Source organism: Gracilinanus agilis, chromosome 2, assembly GCF_016433145.1.
Source record: "Gracilinanus agilis isolate LMUSP501 chromosome 2, AgileGrace, whole genome shotgun sequence".
Lineage (NCBI taxonomy): Eukaryota > Metazoa > Chordata > Mammalia > Didelphimorphia > Didelphidae > Gracilinanus > Gracilinanus agilis.
Window position 1 is genome coordinate 294,771,770 of NC_058131.1, and position 24,515 is coordinate 294,796,284.

The window sequence follows — 24,515 nt, forward strand, 5'->3', positions numbered from 1 at the left end:
AACATTTTTAGGTGACTGAGAAATCACTGAACATCTCCCTCTCACACATATCTGAAATCTCATCTACAATGCTTCAAATATGAGCCTTTACAGAGGGGAAAGAACACCATGAACAACATTAAGGTTAAAGATAAGAAATGACCACAGCTGCAACTTCTAACCAGAACTTGGGAGAACTGGTTAATGTGGAGAGAGGGTAAGGAAAGTGGGTGTCTAAGCCCAAGGGTCATCAGCTCTATCCCTGAGTTTTATGAAGGCTTCTGTTAACAAGCAGTCAAGACCCCTATGGAAAACTGACAAATCTCAACTCATTGTTTCCTCTGAACCTTGGGGGCACTTAGGTTTGGAAGGAACATCACAAGAGTATTCTCTGTAGAAAACCTAGCCCTACAGAGGAGAGGCCTTCAGCATTCCACAGACCTTCCTAACTTGGCAGTAATCAGGCCCAATCCTTTTATGTCGTGGAGCTTAGTCACAGGGCCAGGTGAGATGGTCTTAGGTACACTTACAAACATAACAAAAATGCTCAGCAGTAAAGGGGGGGGGGGAGAGGCCTGCCAGCTCTGCAAACTTTTTCTTATACTTAGTGATGCGAATCACATCTGTTCTGAGACTAACAAGCAAGACAGCCCCAAACCACTGTTTGTGTATGTGACACCTAAACTCATCCACATTTATACATGTAGGTTTGCTTTCTCAACACACCCTTTTCTGACTTCTTCTGCCACAGCTCATTTCCAACGCTGCTGAAAGACGCTGTACTTAGCACAGCTACCAATTCTCAGAGGCCCCCTCAAATCTTTTAAATCTAGCATAGCAGGCAGAATTTCAAATGAAGAACCAACAGCAATAAGATCATTTACTGTAACTATACAAACAGGCTAAATGAAAGACTTGTGTTCAGTCATTAAAAATAATAATGCTGAAGCCCCTTGGGCTAAGACATAAAGCTTGTACTGGAGAGGACATAGAACAGGAGTGTGTTTATTACCCCAATAAGACAACTTACTAATTTATTTAATAGGAAATTTTGCATGCCCTTTCACACTGAAATCTCACCTCTGAAGATTATTGCTCTCCTCCCTTCCAAAATGAATAAATAAACAAATAAAAGGCCTATCTGTGCTCACCCAAGCCAGCCTCTCTGCTAAGAGAACATTCACTACATCAGAGTGCAGGAAGTGACTCCTGGTTGGTGCTGCCACTAATAACTTCCACCCCTCTGCCCTCCTCTCTGCCTGAACCAAACCCAGAGTTATTTATAGAGTTATCTCTCTCACACTTTGCAGATGATGCCTAACATCATGACAACAGTGAAGAGAAAAGGTCTCTGTACCTGCCTCCCTACAACAAGTTTCTGTAAAGTAATGAATAGAGACAGCTTGGGGACCATCCACCTGCGCTGCCTGCCTTTTACTGCCTGCAAAGTGAAACCACGAGGGATTGGCAGAAGGTACTTGTCTGACAGGGCCAGGACAGCCTTTCTCCTCGGTGACAGCCTGGGCCTACCCTCTTAAACCTGACCCACCATCATTCCTTCACAATGTAGCAAGCGAGGCAGCTGACAGTAGCAGCTGCGGCTCCTAAGCGAGATGGATGGAATTTTCATAACTAGTTCCCCAAGTTACATTTTACCTTCAAGATAATTTATGAGCTGCTCTGGAGCCTTGAAGAGACAATATGCTTGCCATAAAATTAACTGTAACAGTCTTGTAGGTTATAATTAACACTGGGAGGGTAGCACCAACTGGATGAAACACATGGCATAATTGATGGGGAAACTGGAAATTAAGCAAGCTAACAATATCATTACTGGGCGTAATACCTTAGCAAAACCTATGCTTTCTGAGGGTTAATGACATTCCCCTTCTAGGACTCACATTTGGTTAGGGAAGGGAAGAAGGTTGGGGCAAAGAGGTAGTGGGTTCTCCTGGGCTGATGGAGAGAGTATGACTGGTCCTGAGGAGAAAGGCACACCTAACCAGAAGTAGCCCCTGAGCATCTTACAGCTTGGATCCTAAGAAAACACAAACGCATAAAGAGAACTGCTTAAGTATGTCTTGTAGAAGTCATTTCATCTTCTTAGCAAACATTTATATAGAGAGAAAGAAAAGAGGGCAAGGATCAAAGAAGGACAATAAGAATCACCCTGAAATCGTCTTTGATGACCTTTAATAGTCATTTAGGCTGCCACATTATTCCAATTTAAGAGAAGCATAAGATTGCATGAAGGTATTGCAATAGCTTGCTTTTCTAGAGGTTTATTACACTAAGAAGTGACTAGCTTAGTTCAGCATCTTGTTTCATAGAAAGCTTAACTGAAGTAACAAGCCAGTTAATCAGAAGTGGCACTTACGGCTACGGTCTGTGAAAAGGACATGAAACTATTTGTGATACACACTCAGATGCCTAATCAATGCATGAGAAGGGTTTACTCTTCTGCATACATTTAAATCTATCAAATAATCTATATAAGGATTGTTATGGGGGCTGTCTCACAAGGGAGTTTGTTTTTCTGTCCTAGGACAAGATATTGGAAAACAGTCTGATAAATGATGCAACAGTGTCACCTACAGGCAAGTAGGGTTGTTCATGGCCCTTTCCTCTATTACTTCCTCAATTGACAGCCAGAGTTAGACTTTTATCTATAAGTTGGAAAATATATTACAGAGAAAATTTGTAAGATACACTTGGGACACCCTTGAGATAGAATAAAATTACTACTCTTCATGTGCAGTAAATTGTTTCCTAGAGATAAACATACTGTACAGTTAGTGATTAGCCCATTATGGAGTAGATAAATTGCTACCTTTTCACCTTAAGGCACCTACTCAAATTAACCTCGACCAGCTCAGCCAAAAACCATTCCATTTAGAGGATTTATAAAGTCTTGGAAGCTCAATTTTTGTATTCTCGAGTAAGTCCATAGTCTCTTCATCTCTAGCAGACAGTAGCTTACATAATAGAAATCAAGATCATGGAGATAATGTACTTTCTTTAAAAGTTTTTTTTTTTTGGGGGGGGGGAGACCTAGTGAGCCTAAATTGGAAAAACTTCTTTAGAAAGAGATTTAACTACATAATTAAGTAGTCTGCAACAGGCTGAGATAACTATGGTTTTATTTATAGGCAGAAACCCTGGGTCATTATCCCAAACCCAAAAGGCCTCTGGATTGTCTTAAAGTATTGAAACATCTTACTTTAGGTTGATGTAAAGTACATTCTTTGGAATTATGCTTTTCTGAGAAATAAAGATCAACTTTATCTGTCACTTAATAAAGGTAGTTTATAAAACTAGAAAACATGACCAACTTGAATAGCTGTTAGATAGTCACTTAACTCTATTATCATGAAATCTATGCCCTTTTTTTTTCACTTGGTGCCCAAAACAGGCTGCTTTTAGCATAGTACACTCCTGAAAGTCAGTAAGATCTGGATGAAAATCCTACTCTTGACATTGACTGTATGTTCAAGTCACCTAGCTTCTCAACTTCCTCATCTACAAAATGGAGATAATATTTACTTCACCAGGCAGTTGTGAAGATCAAATGAGTTAATGTATAAAAGTACTTTGAAAACATTAAAGTGCCACAAACATTTCAGCCATTTTTATTCACTGTTGTCTTCTCAATCTGATTCAGCAAGCTCTGTTTGCTCTGATCCATTTGCAGCAACTAGTACATTTCTGCTACTCGGTCAATGTTGTTGCTCTGTTGTTTCAATCGTATCAGACTCTTTGTAACCTTATTTGGGGTTATCTTGGTAAAATCACTGGAGTGGTTTGCCATTTTCTTCTCTAGCTCATTTTACAGATGAGGAAACTGAGGAAAACAGGGTTAAGTGACTTGCCCAGGTCACACAGTTAGTAAATGTCTAAGGTCAGATTTCAATTCTGGAAGATAATAAGTCTTTCTGACTTCAGCCTTGGCACTCTATCCACTGTGCCACATCGCTGTCTGCAGAGTACCTGCTCTAATCAGTCAACAGGATAAACATATTAATCTTTCCTCATAAATTGCAGTTTATCTTTCCTGTCAAATTAAAGTTATGTATTCTTTACACTGAAAATCAAGAATTTAAAAAATAAAAGCATCACCTTGCATAATTTCCAAAGTACTTCCACAGATACTATCTTAATTCTCTCAATAAATTTATGAAAGAGAGAGGACAGGTATTATCTTCATTTGTCTGATGAGGAAAATGAAATACAGAAATATTTAGCAATTTGTCCAACTGACAGAATCTAAGTTCCTTGAGGGTAGGAACTGTTTTGTTTCTGTCTTTGTATTTTAGCTTCTAGCACAGTGCTTTGCACTCAATAAGAACAGTAACCTGTGCCTTGCATGGAGTTAGTTTTAAAGGCTAGAAAAGAGTTTGTAGTTTCTCTGGCCCATGTTTTTCTACTGTATCACATTGCTTTCAAATTCACAACTGTATTCTATATTTCTTTTTGACAAGTGGAAAGGATAACAAAGGAGCAAAACCTTTCAGAGGAAAGAAATATCCAGTCACTATTTATCTCTATACTCCAAACCTCCCTCTCTCAAGACAATAAATATGTTTATAAAATGTGCATGCACCTAAAATGTACTATGGAAAGCAAAATAAAGGGCTGGACCCTGTTATCTATTAAAAAGGGTTTTCCTTCAAGGGTTCAAGTGATAAAAGTACCATATCTAGGTCTACTACATATCGATGCCTGAGGCCCAGTGAGCCCTGGGACTGCAGAAGAGGAAGCCAAAAGGGAGGATGGGTATATCAGTGACCATACCTACCACCAGCTATTTGCTGGGTTCTAATACGATGACTATCCTCTCACAGGAGAGGCTGGCATGGTGTGTGTAATTTGATATGGTGAGATTTCACTCTAAAAGAATGTGCACCAAAAATTCCAACTCAAGACTGAGTGTGAAGTATGAAAATCCATTCCCTTTGTTTACAAAGAAATCAGTAACCCAGATACTGATGGAAAGGAGAAAGTAAGTCTAATTCTTATCAGTATAACGGATATAGCATTAGTCATCACAACAGAAAGAAACACACCTATTTTGATGACATATCTGGACCCTCTTCCCTGATTTTCTATTCCTACTTTCTCCTTAGAGCTAGACAATCAGCTACCTGCTAGAGTAGGGACTGCTATGTGTCCACAACACAACTTCACTTCAATGGTGCTAGCTGTCTATTCTGACCACTGTAACGAATGGTTCTTTCGAGCCAGCACACCCATTTCCTGAGGACATATTGTCTCCAGCACAGGTTTCTTGCTCCATTTCCTCAAAGCTGTACTTCTAAAACACCTCCCAGGGGATACAGTGGCCACAAATTTAAACCTGACTTTTAATGCAAACTTGGTGCTTTTCTTGCAACAGGGGCTGAGAATCAGCATGCAGATAATCTGGAGTGAGAATAATGCCCTGGATCCCCAGGAGGAAGAGACAAAGCAGCAGTTAACTGCAGCCACAAAGCCTGCTGCTTGCTAAACCAGGAGTCAGGCTCAACAGAGGCCTGCTGTGTTGATTTTATAAATAAGATGCTCAAAGGTCAATTGGGTTTTGTCCCTCATAAAGCTGTTTAAATAATGACAGTAACAATGGTAATAACATTAACAACACTCGCCTCCTTAAGATAAGTCATCATATCTTGGAAAGAAAAGGTAATCCTATCTCTAGACTCATTTAATCCTCACCTCTATATTTATACAATGTTTCAATTCTTACTCGTTTATGAGAAGGTTTTATGGAGTTATCAGGTTTTATGGAGTTATCCGGTTCAGAGACACAAAGGACATTCTGCTAAGGGCAGCAAAAAGCACAGATTGGTATCATTAAAAGGGACTAGATGGATGCATTAAGAGGGAAAAAAAAGCCACAAGTCTGGTACTCAGCAGTCCAGCTTCTCCATGTTCCTTATTCCTTTGGCTATTTTAGTTCGATATAATAAACATTTATGAAGTCCCTACTATGAGCACCTCACCATGCTGTAAAGCTCCACACAGCAGGTAGAGGTATAAAGACCAGACATTATCTAACAAGAGCTTAATTAACTGAATCTAACTCAGTTGGACCGTGAAGTCAAATGGAGCTAAGAAACAAACAAATAACAAGACTACTAAAACAATACATGAGGAATGCTGGAGGGGGGAACACAGATAATATGAATATTCCTCTCTGCTCACACTCTCAGTTTCTGTAGAGTTGAGGCCAAGGATGCCTGGCCCAGGCTCTGACCAGCTCCTCAGCCCCCAGCCAGTACTTGCTGCCGGGCAGAAGGGGTAGCAAAGATCACTGTCAAGTCAACATACTGTTTCTACAGACAGTTTTAATGTGTCACCCCAATCATCACAGGGTCCTCCTATGACTCTCCTGATTCTATTCACCATCATCACATGGTCCCCTGAAGGGGAAAAAAATGAATTTAAGAAAAAACACAAAGCAATTAGGGCAGCTAGGTGGCATACTAGATAGAGTTCTGGAGTCAGGGAGACTCATCTTCCTGAGTTCAAATTCAGCTTTAGACACTTACTACGTGTGTGACCCTGGCCAACCTACTTTATTTGCCTCAGTTTCCTCATCTGAAAATGAACTGGCGAAGGAAAGAACAAACCACTCCAATATCTCTCCCAAGAAAACCCCAAATGGGATCATGGAGAGTTGGAGACATCTGAAATGATTCAACAACCACCACTACCAAGCAATCACTGCCCTAAAGCCACAAGAGCTCTGTTCCCAGTCTAGGAATTGGTTTTATGAAAAAAAAAAATCAACAAAAGAGATTAAACCACTGGTTAATATGATTTTTAAAAAGAAAAGAAAACCAAATCACTAGCATTAAAGAGGAAAACAGTCAAAATACAACAACAATGAAGATGAAACTAAAACAATTATTATGAGTTATTTTGCTCAATTATATGTCAATAAATTTAAATAATATAAGTGCAATAGAAGAGAATTCCTACAAAAATATAAAGTGCCTTGGCTATCAAAGGAGGAAATAGAATATCTAAATAAACCTATTTTAGAAAATGAAATTGAACAGGTTATAAATGAACTTCCTTAAAAAAAAAAAAGCATCAAGACCAGATGGATTTACAAGTGAATTCTACCAAACATTTAAAGGTAAATTTTAATATTAATTTCTTTAATTTAGTATTAAATTGATTTAATACTAATTTCAATATTAAGTAATTTCAAGTAATAGGTAAATAAGGATATATATATCAAACTCCTTTTATGAAACAAATATGGGGCTGATATCTAACCAGAAGGTGCAAAAATAGAGAAAGAAAATTATAGACCAATTTCATTAATGAATATTTTGGATGCAAAAATTCTAAATAAAATACAAGCTAGGAGATTACAATAATGTATCAAAAAGATTACATATTGTGACAAAATAGGATTTATATCAAAAACACAGAGAGAGTTTAATGATAAGGTAAACCACCAATATAATTGATTATATTGACTAGAAAAGTAATAAAAGTCATATGATTATATCAATAGATACAGAAAGTCTTGGACAAAATACAACACTCATTCTTGTAACAACACTAGAAAGCATAGGTATAAATGGAGTTTTTCTTAAACTGATATGAAGTATCTACCTAAAATCTTGAGCAAGTACTATTCGTAACAGGGATAACCTAGAAGCCTTCCCCAAAAGATCAGGAGTGAACAAGGATGCACATTACCATCAAAATTATTTTAACATAATATTAGAAATGCTAACAATAGCAATAAGAGAAGAAAAACTAAAGGAATAAGAATGGTCAAAGAGGTAATAAAACTATCTTTTGTTCAGATGATATGATGGCATATTTAGAAAATCCTAGAGATTCAACTAAAAAGTTAGTTAAAACTATCAATAATTTTAGTGAAGTATCAGGATAGAAAATAAATCCATATGAATCATCAGCATTTTTATATATTACTAACAAAGTCCTGCAAGGAGATAGAAAGAGATACTTTAAAATAACCACAGATATAATAAAATATCTGGGAATATATTTTTCAAAACAAACTCAAGAACCACATAATTAGATAACTCTTTTTAGGCAAAGTTAGAGCTAAATGTAGAAATATTAATTGTTCATGGATGGGCAGAGTCAATATAATTAAAATGACAATCCTATCTAAACTAATCTACTTATTCAATGCTATACCAATCAAATTACTGAAAAATTATCTTATTGAAATAGAAAAAATAATAACAGAATTCATCTGGAAGAACAAAAAAATCAAGAATTTCAAAGAATTAATGAAAAAATGTAAAGGAAGGATGTCTAGTATTACCAGATTTTAAACAGTATTATAAAGTAGTAATTGTCAAAACTGTCTGGTACTGGCTAAGAAACAGAAAGGCAGATTAGTGGGACTGAACAGGCATACAACAAATGGTATTAAAAGATTATAGTAACCTTATATTTGACAAAATCAGAGATTCAGGCCAATATCTTATACCATTCACTAAAATAAGATTAAAATGGATACATGATCCAGATATCAATTTTTGCTTATGATATCTCCTTTTATGACTAGATCATGTATCCATTTTTAAAAGTATCCATACTGACTAAAGAAATGAAAAACAAAACAATTCTGAGAAATCATCTTATGCCTATCAAATTGACTAAAATGAAAAAAGGGCAAAAATGACATATTTTGGAAGGGATGGGGACACTATTACAATAATAGTGGAGCTGTGAATTGATCCAACCATTTTGGAGAGCAATTTGGAATTATGCCAGAATTGTAAAATTGTGAATACTCTGAGAGGCAGCAATACAATTTCTGGGTCTGTTTCCCAAGGAGATCAAGTAAAAGAGAAAAGAACCTATGTGTTCCAAAATATTTAAAGAAGCTCTCTTTGTGGTGGGAAAGAACTGGAAATTGAGGGGATGTCCATCAATTGGGCTAAACAAATTATGATATATGATTCTGATGGAATACTACTGCATAGTAAGAAATGATGAGCAGGTTAACTTTTTTTTTAAACATTTATTAATATTCATTTTTTAGTAAAGTTAACAGGTTAACTGTTTTTTAAAAACTTGGAAAGAACCACATGATAATGAAGTGTGAAACAAGCAGAATCAAGTGAACATTATATATATAGCTACAGATCTACTATTAGAAGAACAACTTGTGAATATTCACGTCTAGATAATTACCTGAAAAATAGAAACATGAAAGACACAATGGGAATATACTTATCTGTTTGCCAGATGATGTCTTCTATGGTTTGGGAAAGGGGAGGAGAGGCTGAGATATCTGAAAATAAATTCTATTAATAAAATTTTTTTGAAAAGAAAAGGATGTTGTAGGGGAAGAGATAGGGAATTAATACTGCCCAAGAATTAAGATTCTTGGGCAGTAGTGAGTGTCCAACTAAAGTTATAACAATGACCTTCCCCCACCCCAATCTTTCCAGCTTCTGAACTTCTTTATCACTATTGAGGGTACCAACATTTCCCCAATAACACAGAACCATTACCTCCATGTTGTCTTAAATCCCTCACTTTTATTTATCCTTCATGACCAATCCACAACCAAATCACATCTTTCTTACTTTATAAGATCTATTGTATATATCCTCTCCTCTCCTACAACAATAACCATAGATCAGGTCTCAAAATTTCTCTCATGGACTACTGAAATAGTTGTGTTGTTGCTGGATTTTTTAAATTGGTCTCCCTGCCTTAAGTTTTTCTCTATTCCAAACTGCTGATATGATTTTTTTAAAGTGTTGACCATGTTGCCCCACTTCTCCCCTGCTCCAGGAGCTCCAGTGTTTCTCCATTATCTAGATCTAAGTCCAAATATAAACTCTGTACAGTATTGAAAATTCTGCGTAACCATACTTCTTTCACTGACTTTTCCCTAATTTTTTCACATGTATAAATAATTTTTGACAATTATTTTTCTGACATATTAGGATTCAGATTTTCTTCTTCCCTCCCTTCATTTCACTCCTTCCTGAGATGTTAAAAGTCTAATATAGGCTATACCAATACTTTCTTTCTTTGTTAAAACCCTTACCGTCCATCTTAGAATCAATACCGTGCATGGTTCTAAGGCAGAAGGGCTAGGTAATGGGGGTTAAGTGACTTGCCCAGGGTCCCACAGCTAGGAAGCATCTGAGGTCAGATTTGAACCCAGGACCTCCCATCTCTAGGCCTGACTCTCAATCCACTGAGCCACCTAACTGCCCCCACACCAGTACTTTCATACAATACATATTTCCATGTTACTCATGTCATGGTAGAAAATACATATCAAACATACAATAAAAAACTCATGAAGGAAATAAAGTGGAAGATGGTACTCTTTGATTTGCAATAAGACTCCAACAATTCCTTCTTTAGTTCTGGTTAGCATTTTTCATCATGTGTCCCTTGTGGACATCTCAAGACCTTGTTTTGCTGATTGTTTAATCCAGTGATTGGCAAACTATGGCCTGCAGGCCAGATGTGGCCCCCTGAAATGTTCTATCCAGCTGGACAACATTATTCCTAATCTGATGAATACGAGTAGGATACAATACAATGAAACTTCGAAAGAGTTGCCTTAGAAACAGACTGACAGATGAGCATTTCCTTTCCTTTGGCCCCCTCTTTAAAAAGTTTGACCATCACTGGTTTAGTTCTTCAGAGTTAATCATCCTATATTATTTCTGTTACTATATATATTGTTCTCCTGGTTCCACTCACTTCACTTTGCATCAGTTTACATAAGTCTTTCTAGGTTTTTCTGAACTCATACAGTTCATCATTTTGCATGGCATAATAGTATTCAATTACAACCATATATCACAACTTGTTCAGACACTCCTCAAGTGAGAGAGAGTTCCTCAGTTTCCAATTCTTTGCTATCTCAAAAAGAGCTGCTAAAAATATTATTATCTGTGGATTCTTTCTATTTCCACTTTTCCCCCTTGTTTGAGAATGTCAGGACAGTTCTCTTGTATAATTTCCTGTGGAGATGTCCAAACTTTCCTTTTATCATGATGTTCTGGCAGACTAATAACCCTTAAGTTGTCTCTTCCAGATCTGTTTTCCAGATCTGTGGTTGTGTCAATGAGGTGTTTCATATTTTCCTCAAATTTTTGATTTTTTAAATTTTGTTTTATATATTCTTGTAGTCTTGTGAAGTCATTTGCTTCTAGTTGTTGAATTCTAATTTTTAAAGACTGAATTTCATCCCTGGCTTTTTGCTCATCCTTCTCCTTCTGTTCTGCTTTTCTTTGTTGATCATCTTTTGCCTTCTTTGCTTCATTTTTCAGCTGGTCAATTTGGGCTTTTAAGACATTATTTTCTTGTTTTAAATCATGTATTTCCTTTTCCCAATTGCCTTCAGCTTCTGTTGATTGTTTTCTGAGTTCTTGAGTTATTTGGATTTTGAGATCTTGAGTTAATTGAATTTTGAGTTCTTAAGTTAATTGGATTTAAAGTTCTTCCAAAGCCTGTGTCCATTTCACTGAATTTTCTATCTTTTTTCTTGGTCTTCCTTTATCTTCTTTTGATCCATTTGTTCTTTGTAATTTCTGGATAAAAGCTGCTGATTGTGGTTTCTTTTTTCTTTTTCTGTTGTTTAGTCATGTTTTTTCCTTCTTTCTCCCCTGTAATTGGCTGTAATCTTGATCCTCTGATCATATTTTTGGGTTTGGGCTATTCAGCCCTGGGAGGGTTTCTTCTCTGTTTTGTTGATTAATTAGGTTAGTGGGACCTGAGGCCAGATTTTTCCCCAGCTGGGGGTAAAAGCTAAAGAAGTGAATTTGGCTACTTTCCTTGTAGTCTGTGGGGGAGGGGTGTTGGAGCTTCCCTGCCCTCAGAAAATTTCTTATCTGTGGTATTGATAGGATTAAGCCTGGGTGTGGTTGATCTACTTGTCTCTGAGTACCCAGAAGTCAAAGCCTCCAGAGAAAGGGGGGGAGGGGGGCGGAGTGTAGCACAAGATGGAGGGTATGTTCACCCTCTCTGGGTTTCTCCCCCAGCAGCTTCCCTGCTGTCTGTGATCAAAGCCTTGAGTTTGGCACAGCTGTGCCAGCGAGGCACTCTCTTGGACTAGCGGCCCAGTCCACCCAGGGACTCCAGTATCCTCTGGAGACTCAGCACATTAGGTGGAGGAGGGGATCTGGGATCTTCCTCCTTTCTTTCCCCTCCCACCAGAGAGTTTCAAGAATTCAGGCTTTTTTTTTTTCTCTTTTTTTTCTGTGTACCTTTTAAGTTGGGTTCAGCTGGAGCAGGGGTCAGCAACCTTTTTGGCGGTGAGATCCATAAACGCCACATTTTTTAAAATGTAATTTCGTGAGAGCTGTACAGTGCTCACAGTGAGCACTCCTGTAACAGTGCCTGAAAAAAAAATTGACTTTATGGCTCCTGCAGAAAGAGCCATATCTGGCCCTCAAAAGAGCCAGATATGGCTCAAGAGCTGACCCCTGAGCTGAAGGACCCCCCCCAGCTCTGTTGTGTTGTCAGATTTGGTTTTCTGTTCCCTTGGAGCCCTTTGTCCTTAATTGGTGATGAAGGGCTTTACGGAGGTTTGGAGCCTTGCTGCTTCTACGCCACCATCTTCCCAGAATTTCCTGCTTAACTCCTAATCAAAATTCTAAGAGTTGTTATTAACTGACCTCCAGGACAATCCTCTTCTTTCCTCAATGAGTTCAGTGCTGGGCTTAGAGAATCTCTCTCCTGTCCAACTCCTGACCACCTACTAAGAAAGTTTAACATCTATATGGATAACTCCTTCAAACATTAATCTCTAAATTCCACAACTTAATCATTTATTTCCATGATCTTTCAGCCATAGTGATATCCATGACCTTGCTTTCCTCACCCATAAGTATAATACTTCTACATTCATGAACTCAGAAATTCCTTGATCTGATCACAATCTGTTATCATTCCACTTTTCCCTTGCATTTCTTAATGCTGTTCATCATCATCATGATTCTTCATCATCACCATGACCTCCAATCCTTTCACCCATCAGTTCTTTCCCAGGCCATTATGGTTGAACCTGCTAAACTCTTCTCTCTTCCCCATTTTAATCCCTTGTGGTAAACTAATTCAACTCTACACTCTCCTTTTCTTTGAAATCCCTTGCCACTTATCCTAATCTTATACTGCCAAGTCTCATCTTTGGATTATTCACACACATGCTACATTTATTTCTACTCAGATGCTGCTGAATGAATTCTAAGACAGTCATGAAACTGTGCTGAGTTGACTACCAATTTATGTATATCATTTATAAATCATATTTACCTCAACTAAGCCATCACTACAGCAAGGAAATTCTTTTTTTTTACATCTCCTTAATATATTAGTGATCACATTCACAACAGGGACTTTTCCAAACCTTTTCACCTGTCCTCAAATTTCCCATGGCTCCCTTTCTCTCATCCTTCCCAGCTGAGAATCTTGCCTCATATTGCACTGAAGAGGGCATTCACTGAGGGCTCCCTCTTATCTCTCCTCATCCTCTTCGGACTACATCACTTGGACCTTTGGTCACATCTCCTTCAACCTTGCCTCACATGAAGTAGCCCTTCTCCTTGCCAAGGTAACAAGTGACATCATTCTATTCTGTTTCTTTCCCCCAGCATATTGCCCCCTGTATGATCCCTACTTTCTTAGTAATCTTCAGATCTCCCTATCTACAGGTTACTTCCCTACTGCCTACAAATATACTTCAGCTTCATTTTATCCATTCATTGCTAAAATCCTTGAAAAAGCCTTCTCAATATAGACATATATGTTCGATCCTGTCCTTTCTTCTCACTCTCTTCTTAACTCTCTGCTCTAGCTTCCAACCTTATCATTCAATTTAAAGTGTTCTCTTTAAAGTTATCATTTATCTTTTACTATTAAACCTAATGGCTTTTTTCAAAGTTCATCCTTCCTGACCTCTCTGTACCGTTTAACTCTACTGATCTTTCTCTTCTCCTTGATAGCTGTAAGTTTTCATGAAATTTCTTTCTCTTGACTCTTCTCCAGCCTTACACCTCTCCCTCTCCCTCCCTCCCTCCCTTCCTTCCCTCTCTCGGCTCCCTTTATTTTTTTTTAATCTTTTTTTTTTTAAGTCCTTACCTTCTGTCTTAGAATCACTACTGTGTATTGGTTATCTTACCTTAAGTAGCAATAAAATTAAGCCCACTTTTCTCCAAGGGTTTAATTTTATTGGCACATGAGTTAAGAAAAAAACTTCTTGATGATTAGAGCTATTCAAAAGTGGAACAGGCTGCCTCAAGAGGTAATAGTTTCTCCTTCATTAGATGTCTTCAAGAGAAGGCTGGATAAGCATCAGTTATCCTGCGGAGAAACTTCTTGTTCAGGTATGAGGTAGACTAGATTGACTCTGAGGCAAATTCCAAATATGAGATTGTCTGAATAAAATCAGAATGTATCGATCCAATACCATCCAATCTCAGAAAAATGATTGGTTTATATGGAAAACAAGGTAATGTTCCATGCAATTCAGAATTCACTGTAGAGCACTTAACATCTTACCTAGAGAATCAACTAGCCCTGAAAAATATGTGCTGAAATATCAGGTATACATCTATTCAACACTGTCAATGTAAAGATTCTGAAATGAAAGGGTATGAAGGTAGATAGTTAATTTGGCCCCCTCTCCCCACATATTTAGTTCTTCATCTTAACTGTACCAGAGGACTCCAGGCAGGAGCTAGGCTACACAGGATTTAATAACAAGGTCTATCTATGGTTAAAAGATAATGATAAATACACATACACACACAAACATAACAGAGGGACATATTAATGGTAAATATTAAATCAAGTTGAATTCTTACAATTTTTTTTTATCTTCCATGAACCTATTAGTACTTGATAGATCTTCTACAGAGAGCTTTAAATAAGAGAAATATGTGTGAATGGCAACAGCAAAGAGCCAGAGGGTTACTAAAAGTATAGCAATAAGTAACTAGATACAGGGCCAGAGTATCCTCAGATGGTGATTACTTGGGCAGAACTATGAATGAATGAACAAGCATTTATTAATGAATTGACTATACATTAAAGTATTTTGCTAAGTGCTAGGAAAACAAATTTTAAAAAATTGAGTTCCTGCTCTCCAGGAGCTCACTTTATAATTGAGGGGAACAACATATAAGCCGCAGGGAAGGTGGGATGGCCCAGAAGTCTCAAGGGTCCAGAGGTAGGGTAGATGACAAGGCTCAAGATTCATTAGGTTATATCGGTAGGTTGGATCACAGGGCAGAGGCCCATAAGATATGGAGGCAGTACAGATGATAAGGCCTATGATACCTAAGGAGGCAGCAGCAAAGCTGAGAGTAAGGCATGGTGGTCCTCCATTTCATTAGAATGCATAGAGTTGTTGACCTTCATTTCATCCATTCTGGGTAGCAATCAAAAGCCCAGAAGGGAGGCAAAGGAGGAGGTTTTGACCAGAAGGGGCTGGTCTTTCTGCTACTCTCTCATTTCATAATGGTTCTAGTACTGGTTTTGGGCTCAGGGAATGGCAAGGGTACCACAAGCAGCATGTCTTCCCATGGCTCCATCATTCAAGATGGGGTCTAGAATTGTGGGGTACATACTGGAAGGACAATATGACAGCTTCCTTTGGAGTCTTGTTCTCTCAATAAGCTAAATATCCTCACAGTCTTTGTGCTATAGTGGACATACGAGTCAGCACTGCTCTTTTAAAATATTGTCTATTAAAATTGATTGCAATGTCTTTGTGGTTTCATGCTTCATGTAGTCTTTAACAAAGGTTTTTATTTTTGGTACTTTTTACCCTCAGGCAATTTTGCAATAGGCACAATCTTGAAAGTAAGAAAAACAAAGTTTATTTTAAAAATAACTCTTTCTTTGTATTATCCTACATCTAGTCCTCTGATAACTATAAATTTACATGTCTTTACTAACTAAATCAAAAATAAAAGCTAAAAACAAGATGAAATGTGAGAGTAAATTATTTCCTTAAGCACTGTAAAATTTGGATTTTTTTTTTTTTCAGTTTGTGTTAAAGTCCTATTGGAAAGCTGGCAATAAATACTGTCAAGAGTCACTTGACTCCCTAACAGTATAATAAGCTCTAGGGGAAAGAAGTGCTCTTGATCTTCAATTACAGTTCTGTTATTTCCCCCAAAGACTCAGCACATCTCTCAATTTTCAGCTGAAAGAATAGGTTTTTCCTCTATGGTATCTTATGAGGAAATTTCCTGAATTCTTTCCCCCTGTTTTAACCTTATATTGATTGCTCAGTTACTACATGATTCCTATAATGTGCTAGGGACTTTATACAATGGGTTCTCAATACTAGGTTATTTATACAGAGGGTTCTCAAAAACTGCTTAATAAATGAATGAATTTATACTTCATGGTTATGGAAAATGGTTACTCTCTTTGTAGGAAACTTTGGTTGGTGATCTTAAATATTGCTTAATGGGAAAAATGAAATGTTCCCTCTAATAATTCAATAGATAACCTAGTAGAAACAAACCTTAATAGCAAATCACTGTGAACTCTGTTCTATTCACTAATGGGAATCACTGATTTTACGGCATAACTAAAATATTTCTTTGCAAAACCAAGGCAAACGGCACAAAAGTCCATCCCTTTCATCCATCATTCTCCAATGATTTACCATTTGGATTTTATTATTTTAAAGTTTTGCTTTTTTCCTAATGACCCTCCCTTCCCCTGCCAACCTTTAATTAAAGAATGATCATAAGATTCTTCAGCAACTTGGGGGGTGGTGAAATACAATCATTTTTGGCCTTTACATGATATGCATTTCAAACATACCTTAAGTACTAAATATGCTAATGAAAGGCAGCCATGGGAAGATGCCTGGGCTTGTTTAATATAAACAAAAGTGCTGAATTTTTGGTAGGAGCAGATCAGACACAGACACTGAACTGTACCTTTTCTTTGTCATCCTTTTCAAATGATAATTCTCTCACTGTCACCATTAAATCTTAATCTATCCCAGCTCCTTGTATGGGTCATTGATTCTATATGTACTGCTGTTATTTTAAAATGTTTCCCCTTGGTAGGGAAAGAGAAAAAAAAGCTGTCGAGAGCCAGATGGGCCACTTCACAGTTCATTTATCAAACCTAATACACTGGGCTCCACCCTCCTCTCACTCACTATTGCAGTTAAACTTCCATATAATTTGGTAATCATTTTCATTATCAGAGAATGACCCTAAAGGAGACTACCCTGGGATGCCCAGTCCACACAAGTCTCCCAGCTGTTCCTTTTCTGTTTCTTCCTACAGTAGACTTTAAGAACCTCATAGTTTATTAGCTGCAGACTGACCTTTGGGAAGCAGAGGTCAAGAAGGGGTCAGATCTGAGGGCTTGCCTAGCTCTTTAAAAGCTATAACAACTTGTCCATCAGACACTAGTAGACAGTATAAACAAATCTAAATCTTCAGAAATTCTGGACCACTTCTATTAACACTTCCCCCACATTCAAAGTTTTTTCCTGATGTACTTTGGGTCATTCAACTTGGCGTAACTGAATAAACATCCCTGATAAGCCTATTGGAAGAGTTGTTTGTGGGGTTATTAAGCTCAGGGATGGCCATCCTTAGGACTTAAATGCATATTTGGGATCAGGGATGGCACAGTGACAAAATGGGCTGCCTATAGTCATGCAAAGAATAGTAACTTTTCCTTAGAAGTTAAACCCACAAGGCACATATGCTTCCCGTTCAAGATTCTGTGGCTAGGCCAAAACAATGTGGCCCCACAAGCTCTTTGTCCAGAATATTTGCAAAACTAGATGGGTATGTCATTAATTCTACCTTGAAAAACAACAAAACAAAACAAACCAACATACTACCCCCAATCCCACCCCATCTAGTCTCAGTATTACAAAGGAGCCTGCCGGGACTCAGAACCAATCTCTTACAGTGGGCCTACAGTAAAGTTTCTGCCAGCTGCTGTGACTTGGTTGACCTATATTTCTCAAAGTTGTATTCTTCATAATGAGTTCTCTAATGTGCAATATAAGGTAATTAGAGTCATCTGTATTTAACTTCCAGAGGAAAAAAATTCTATTATCTAATCTAGCTGATCCCCTGATAGCTTGTTGAAAGTAAAATACTGTAACCTATTGCTTGGCCTTTGACAAGTGCTAATTATTTCCTGTCCAAGCACATTTTTCTCATGTAATTCCAAAGTACACAATAGGCTGATCTCTAAAACCCGAGCAGCCCAGCAAGCAGTGTGGTGGATGTTTTATAACTTTCACCACCACATGCTTGATGGCTACCATAGTCAATGCCTCATTCCAGACATCCAACTGAAGCTTTGATGGGAAAAAGGGAGGAGGTATATGGTAACAGTCTGTTTATGTGGTTCATATGGATGAGACTCTTAGATAGGTCACTGGGATGGGAAACATCAAATGATGGGGGTGGGGATGGTGGGGGGGGAGGATTATAGTTATTTAATACCCTAAGGATACTTTCTGAGCTCTCAAGATACTGCCCTCTTGAAATATTCTTTCAGGTGTTTAGTTTTAAAGAGGCCTGCACAGTGTCTGTTGCTAAGCTTTCTCTTCCCCCCTCTTCTCCCCCACCCTACGCCACAAAGTACTTTAACATTTTTGTTTCAGAGACTAGACTACATCTACTTCAGCACTGGCTCCAACTCCTGATTAAATTGTTAGTAGTAAGTAAAAGCCAGAAACACTGTAACCAGACTCCTTTTAAACAAGCTATTTTTGTCATGCAGCCTGGTGATTTGGTGTATTAGAAAATTATTGTTAACAAACCAAATGCTTTCTCCAAAAGATAGCCATTCTCAACATTTGGGCATTCTCTATGTAAGGCTGACTTTTTTTGTTTTTTGCTTTTTTTTTTCTTCTTCCTCTATAGGTAGAGGGAAGAAGGTGGTAGAGTGGGTAGAAGACCTTTTTTTCCCCCTTTTTTCTCTTTCTTCTTTCCTATCTTTTCTTTTACTGATGCTAATTAGGGGCAGGAAAGAAGGGAAGGTCCAGGATTGAGGTGAGACAGAAGAAGACCTAGATTTCTCCAAACCAACATTTCATTAAAAAAATATTAGAAATGGATTAATTAAAAATAAAGCAATTTAAATTCTATAAATTTTAAGAGGAAAAAATAGAAAATTAATCATTGCAGATCAAATTGAATAGATTCACCAATCTCCCTAAAATAAAAATGAATATTATTCAAATACCATTAATACTTGGCTCTCTTAATTGTCTCCTTCTTTGGGAAAATCTATCTTGCCTAGCTTGATCCCAAGAATATAAGAATCTAAAAGCTGAAATTCATCAAGTATTTATTAAGCACTTAGGATATAACAGGTTCTATGCTTGGCACTAGAAATACAAAATAAAAAAACTGTCCCCACCTCCTCAAGGAATTTATATCCTTCTTTTGGAAGGAACCCCAGAGAAGAACCCACTCTTTGACATAGCTCACAAGTACTTCCAGCTGCTGGTACATCTCTACCTTCATAGCCAAAGTTTACTCAAATTTATTTTTTATATATTTAATATGTATATGTGTGTGTGTGTGTGTGTGTGTGTGTGTGTGTGTGTGTGTGTGTGTGTGTGTGTGTATGTAAAATCTCCCTCTCCCTCCCACCAATTTCTTGATATGGTTTTATTTTTGTCCCAGGACCCTCAGCATGTAACGAAGTGCTTGGCCCATAGTAGATTCTAATTAACAATGACTGATATCTTGGCTTTGCTTTAAAGTCTAGTGCAGTGATTCCCAAAGTGGGCACTACCACCCCCTGGTGGGTGCTGCAGCAATCCAGGAAGCGGTGATGGCCACAGGTACATTTATCTTTCCTATTAATTGCTATTAAAATTAAAAAAAATTAATTTCTAGGGGGCTAAGTAATATTTTTTCTGGAAAGGGGCCAAAACAGTTTGGGAACCACTGCTCTAGTGTATGCAAGCAGGAACATAGGACCTTGACAAGGCATCCCACATCTGATGCTGCTTGAAAGTCATGCTCTGAAAACTCTCCAGATTATCAATGCCTTTCCTAACAGGAGGTCCTCAACTTGAGATGATGTCTAACTAGGGTCAGAGGACAACCAGAATAGAATCTTCTGGCAGTGACCACTAGGCCTCTGAATATAACCTAAGATCACAGTAGCTTTTGGAGTGCCCTATCACACTATTAACTCATATTAAGTGTATAATCCATGCAAACTCTGATTTTTTACACCCCTAACCCCCAAGCACTCTTATCTAAACATATCTCCTCAAATTGTAAGACTTTATATTTAGCTCTGCCCTGGTTAAATTTAACCCTCACTGATATAGTCCAAGATTCATGACTACTGATCTTTGTTTGACTCCTGACATTGTCATCTGACATGTTAGCTATCCATACCAGCTTTGTGTCCTCTGAAAATCTGATAAGCATAAGTCATCTATGCCTTTATCCAAATTTTTGGTAAAAGCATTACATAGAAAAAGATTAAGAACAAATCCAAGAGCATTCTATAGATGTCACCTAAAGAAGCTGAAATGGAATCAAGGACTCTTTGGGTCCAACCAATCTACTAATTCCAAATCTTTCTAACCATATTGTTACCTATTTCCCAACTCTCCATTTTGTCCACAAGAATAGCATGAAAGATTTTAGTGAAGAATTAAATAAATTATAAAGGTAAATTATATCTATTTTAATCCTACAACCCCTTAAAATCCAGTCTAGTAGCACTGTCAAAAAAGAATTAAGTTGGGGGCAGCTGGGTAGCTCAGTGGAGTGAGAGTCAGGCCTAGAGACAGGAGGTCCTAGGTTCAAATCCGGCCTCAGACACTTCCCAGCTGTGTGACCCTGGGCAAGTCACTTGACCCCCATTGCCCACCCTTACCAATCTTCTACCTATGAGACAATACACCTAAGTACAAGGGTTTAAAAAAAAAAGAATTAAGTTATTCTGTATCTTTGTGATTCTAATGAGCCTCTAAATGTTTTTATCATTGATACTTTGTGAACTATCAATTACAGTACACTATCAACTGCAGAACTTTGTACTGAGAACACTGAACCTGTGGAGAGATCTATGGCATTACTAGACTCACTATTTTCTATAATTAGCAAGACTCCAAATACAAAATATAGCATAGTATTCCACTCTGGTTTCTTACTTTCCTTCACAGAGAAATGCACCAACCTTAAAGTTCCTTACAAAAAAAAGTCTAAATTGTAAAACGAATATTTTGGGGAACAGGTCTATGTTTTCATGGAATTGACTATAAAAAATTATACACTGAATAAACTAATGTTAAAATATAGTAACAGAAATGCTAGGAAAATTGACCAGGTAGAAACTTGTGAAGAAGCCACAACAAAACACAGAGTTCACTGAAACAGAATCAAGTTTATATGCAAAGAAATTGAGGAGAATCAACAATAATTCATACTTACTCCCACAAATGGGTTGAAAAATATAACAAATGAAAATTTTTCAAGCAATTCATCCCTTATCAAGTAGTTCCTAGGCTTTTATTCATTCAGGTTTTTAGTGTGTTGTAAAATTGGCTTTTCAATATCAGGCACATTTTGCTTCAAATATAAACATCTGTGCTAAATATTAAACCAAGAGCTAAATCACATGCACGCATACACATACACATACACACACACGCAAGCCACAGTAAATAATGTAGATACCAAAGGTAATAAAGTAAGCTTCTCTAGAAAGCATCTTGAATGTACTTTTTTTCATGGCTCTCCAATGAGAAGATCTGAGCTAGCAAGAAGGAATCTACTCAGCTAATACTGCTTCTGGACTTCAGTAAGACAAACAAACAAACAAATCCATTTAATTAGAGGTCTAACCTCATGCACCATTCCATTCGCAGTTCCTGTCGTGTGGTGAGCAAGGCAAGGAAATCTGTTATGATTTCATTCTTTTGTTCCGTGGGCCATCTCTCTTTTCTGACTTCACAAAGCACTGCATTTGTCTAAGAAAAATGATTTTTAAAAAAGAAAGAAAAAAGAGTAAGAAAAACACAAAATTAATAAAAAAGCCCATAAGCAAATAAGGACAGTAAATCAATGGCGTTTTTTTTTTTTTATTACAGTTCCACTGCTAACAAATCAATACAGTAAATGATGGTCAAAAATGGGCACCATATATTTGGTATTTAATCAATGTACATGGCACATAAGGTAACCTATAAAGTTCCATTGCCTTAAGTAATACACTGTGCATTCTCCCTTTCATTTTCTCAACACACATGCCTATTTTTCCCTTTGAGCTGCTGAGCATAAGCTATTATTAGAAATGATTTTCACGTACACTTCTCTGTGAGTTGTTTGTTTTGCCTTTTTAAAAAAGAAGTCTTTGACTTTCCCTCTCTTCACTTCCTGCTACCAGCTGTGGCTTTCTGCACTGTCTCTCTCCTTTGAATCATTAATTTCTATTCCCAGCCACACCAATGATTTTTTTCCCTCCCTCTTTTATTCTCCTTATACTTCTGGTTAGCAGAAAAACAAAAACAAAAAAACAAGATCTTGCTAAGAAATAAATATGAGCACAGAATGCAAGGATTATATGTTATCTAAACTGACATTTTCCAGATTTGAAAATCCACTGTACATATAATTATAGTCATATTTCCAATGAGTTAAAGGCATCTTTAAATATAGACAAAAGGTCAGCTATAAGCAAATAACAATTTTGTGAGGAATATTTTATTCTATGATTATGGCAACAAAAGGAAATTACGCTCAGAGCTGTACATATACATACTCACATTTACAACATTTGCCTAGTTCTAGGAAGCCAGAAGGGAAAGCCTCTTTAAACAGTCAAGACCTAAATAACCTTCACCATGTGTAGACTTTAAGAAATAAAATTCAATGCTCATATTTAATTATCATTTCATCTGATCTCAACTGTGATAACTTTTAGTTTATATACACGAATGTAATTAAGATCTCTATAAAACACACCAAAAAAAAAAAAAAAACCATGAAAACTGTACAAGTATAGCTTTAAATCTGAGCAATGCCCAGTTATTCCAAGTATACACTTTTTTTTAAACATGTGCATCTAATTTCATATCATCTGAAGAAGAGAATTTAAAGCTCTCAGAAAATCATTGTACTACATTTGAAATGTTTTTCGGCAATATTCTAAACACAAAAACTGTTAGAGAAAAGAAAAATCTCCATGTTGGTGTCTTAAGTACCCTATAATTTCCTCACCCAATTTATGTCTGAAAGTTTCAGCATAATTTGCACTTCCACTGATTTTATATAATCTCTTTATAGCCTCAACTTCCAAGGACAAGGGGCTTCCATCAGAGCTCTGCTGGACACACTTTAACTGGTTAGCAATAGGATTTTCAGGCCTCGGCTGGAGAACCAAACTGCATGGCCTCTTCAGGCAATCCTACTGCTCAAAGGCTGACACCAACAAGTATCTAAAGCATGTCTAATTCCAAAGAAGCCCAGTTTCAAATAGTATTTAAACAAACAAAAGCCTGTTTCCTTGGCTATGTATAACTTAACTCATGTATACCTAACATGAGAGCTATATGGTTAACAAAGTGTTATTTAGTCCCCTTCCATGTTTGAAGGCACATATTATTTTTACTAAAAAAACAAAAATGCTGAAAAAGATTCAACTGGACACATCAGAAAGGTTCCATCAATGTAATTTAAAACAAGCATTTCTATAAAAAGGCCCTATCTCCTTAGAATCAGATAATTTCTTTTAAAATATCAGTATTTCCTTTAATTAAAATTTCTTTAGCAAATATGTTCTAATTTTTGGGAAAAAAGTTTAGATTTGCCTATGTTGTTAAGAAGGTTTACTTCATATAATTTTCATATTGGTATTGCAAAAGTCATGGACATTTTCCAAAAGATCTTTTCCCAACCTACCAGCTGCCCAAATTCATATACTTTCTTGCATAAAAATGGCATTTCGTGGCAGTGAATCTAAAAGTTATGCTCCTACCATCTTCATATTTTTATTATATATCCTAGCTATTCACATCTAATTGTTTTCAGGTCCTAGAACTTCTTGATCCATCCTAATTGTGACCTAAAAACTGCAGAAGAAAATAAGAAACAAGACTCTTCTTCCCAGCATCTAGAAAACTTTCTTTATTCTTCACATCATTTGAAAGTCATTTATTTTGTTTCAGAGGAACTGTGGGAAAGCTGAGGGAAAAAAGAACAGATTTACCTAGAGATGGGAAGACTTCCTGAGTTCAAATCTGGCCTGAGTTGTCACTTACTAGCTATGTAATGGGCAAATCACTTAATACTGTTTGCCTCAGTGTCTTCACCTATAAAATGTGCTAGAGAAGGAAATGGCAAATCATTCCAGTACCTCTGCCAAGAAAACTCCAAAAGCTATCATGAAGAGTCAAACACAACTTAACTGAACAACATAACAATGAATGAAAAACAAGCATTCCAGAGAAAGAGATATTAATATGTAATTGAGTATAAGAAACCCTTTATAATAAAGAATGAAAACTACGTTAACTCCCTAAACTCAGC

The 24,515-nt window shown here is 37.1% G+C and overlaps 1 protein-coding gene across 1 annotated transcript in view; it reads right to left on the reverse strand.

Moving 5' to 3' along the window:
• FTO (FTO alpha-ketoglutarate dependent dioxygenase) overlaps window positions 1-24,515 on the reverse strand; it is a gene marked incomplete at its 5' end in the record, with an annotated part of 387,795 nt that overhangs the window by 150,046 nt on the left and 213,234 nt on the right. Inside the window, 1 exon segment of the mRNA XM_044659722.1 lies at window positions 21,834-21,958. Coding sequence (XP_044515657.1) covers window positions 21,834-21,958 — 125 coding nt within the window.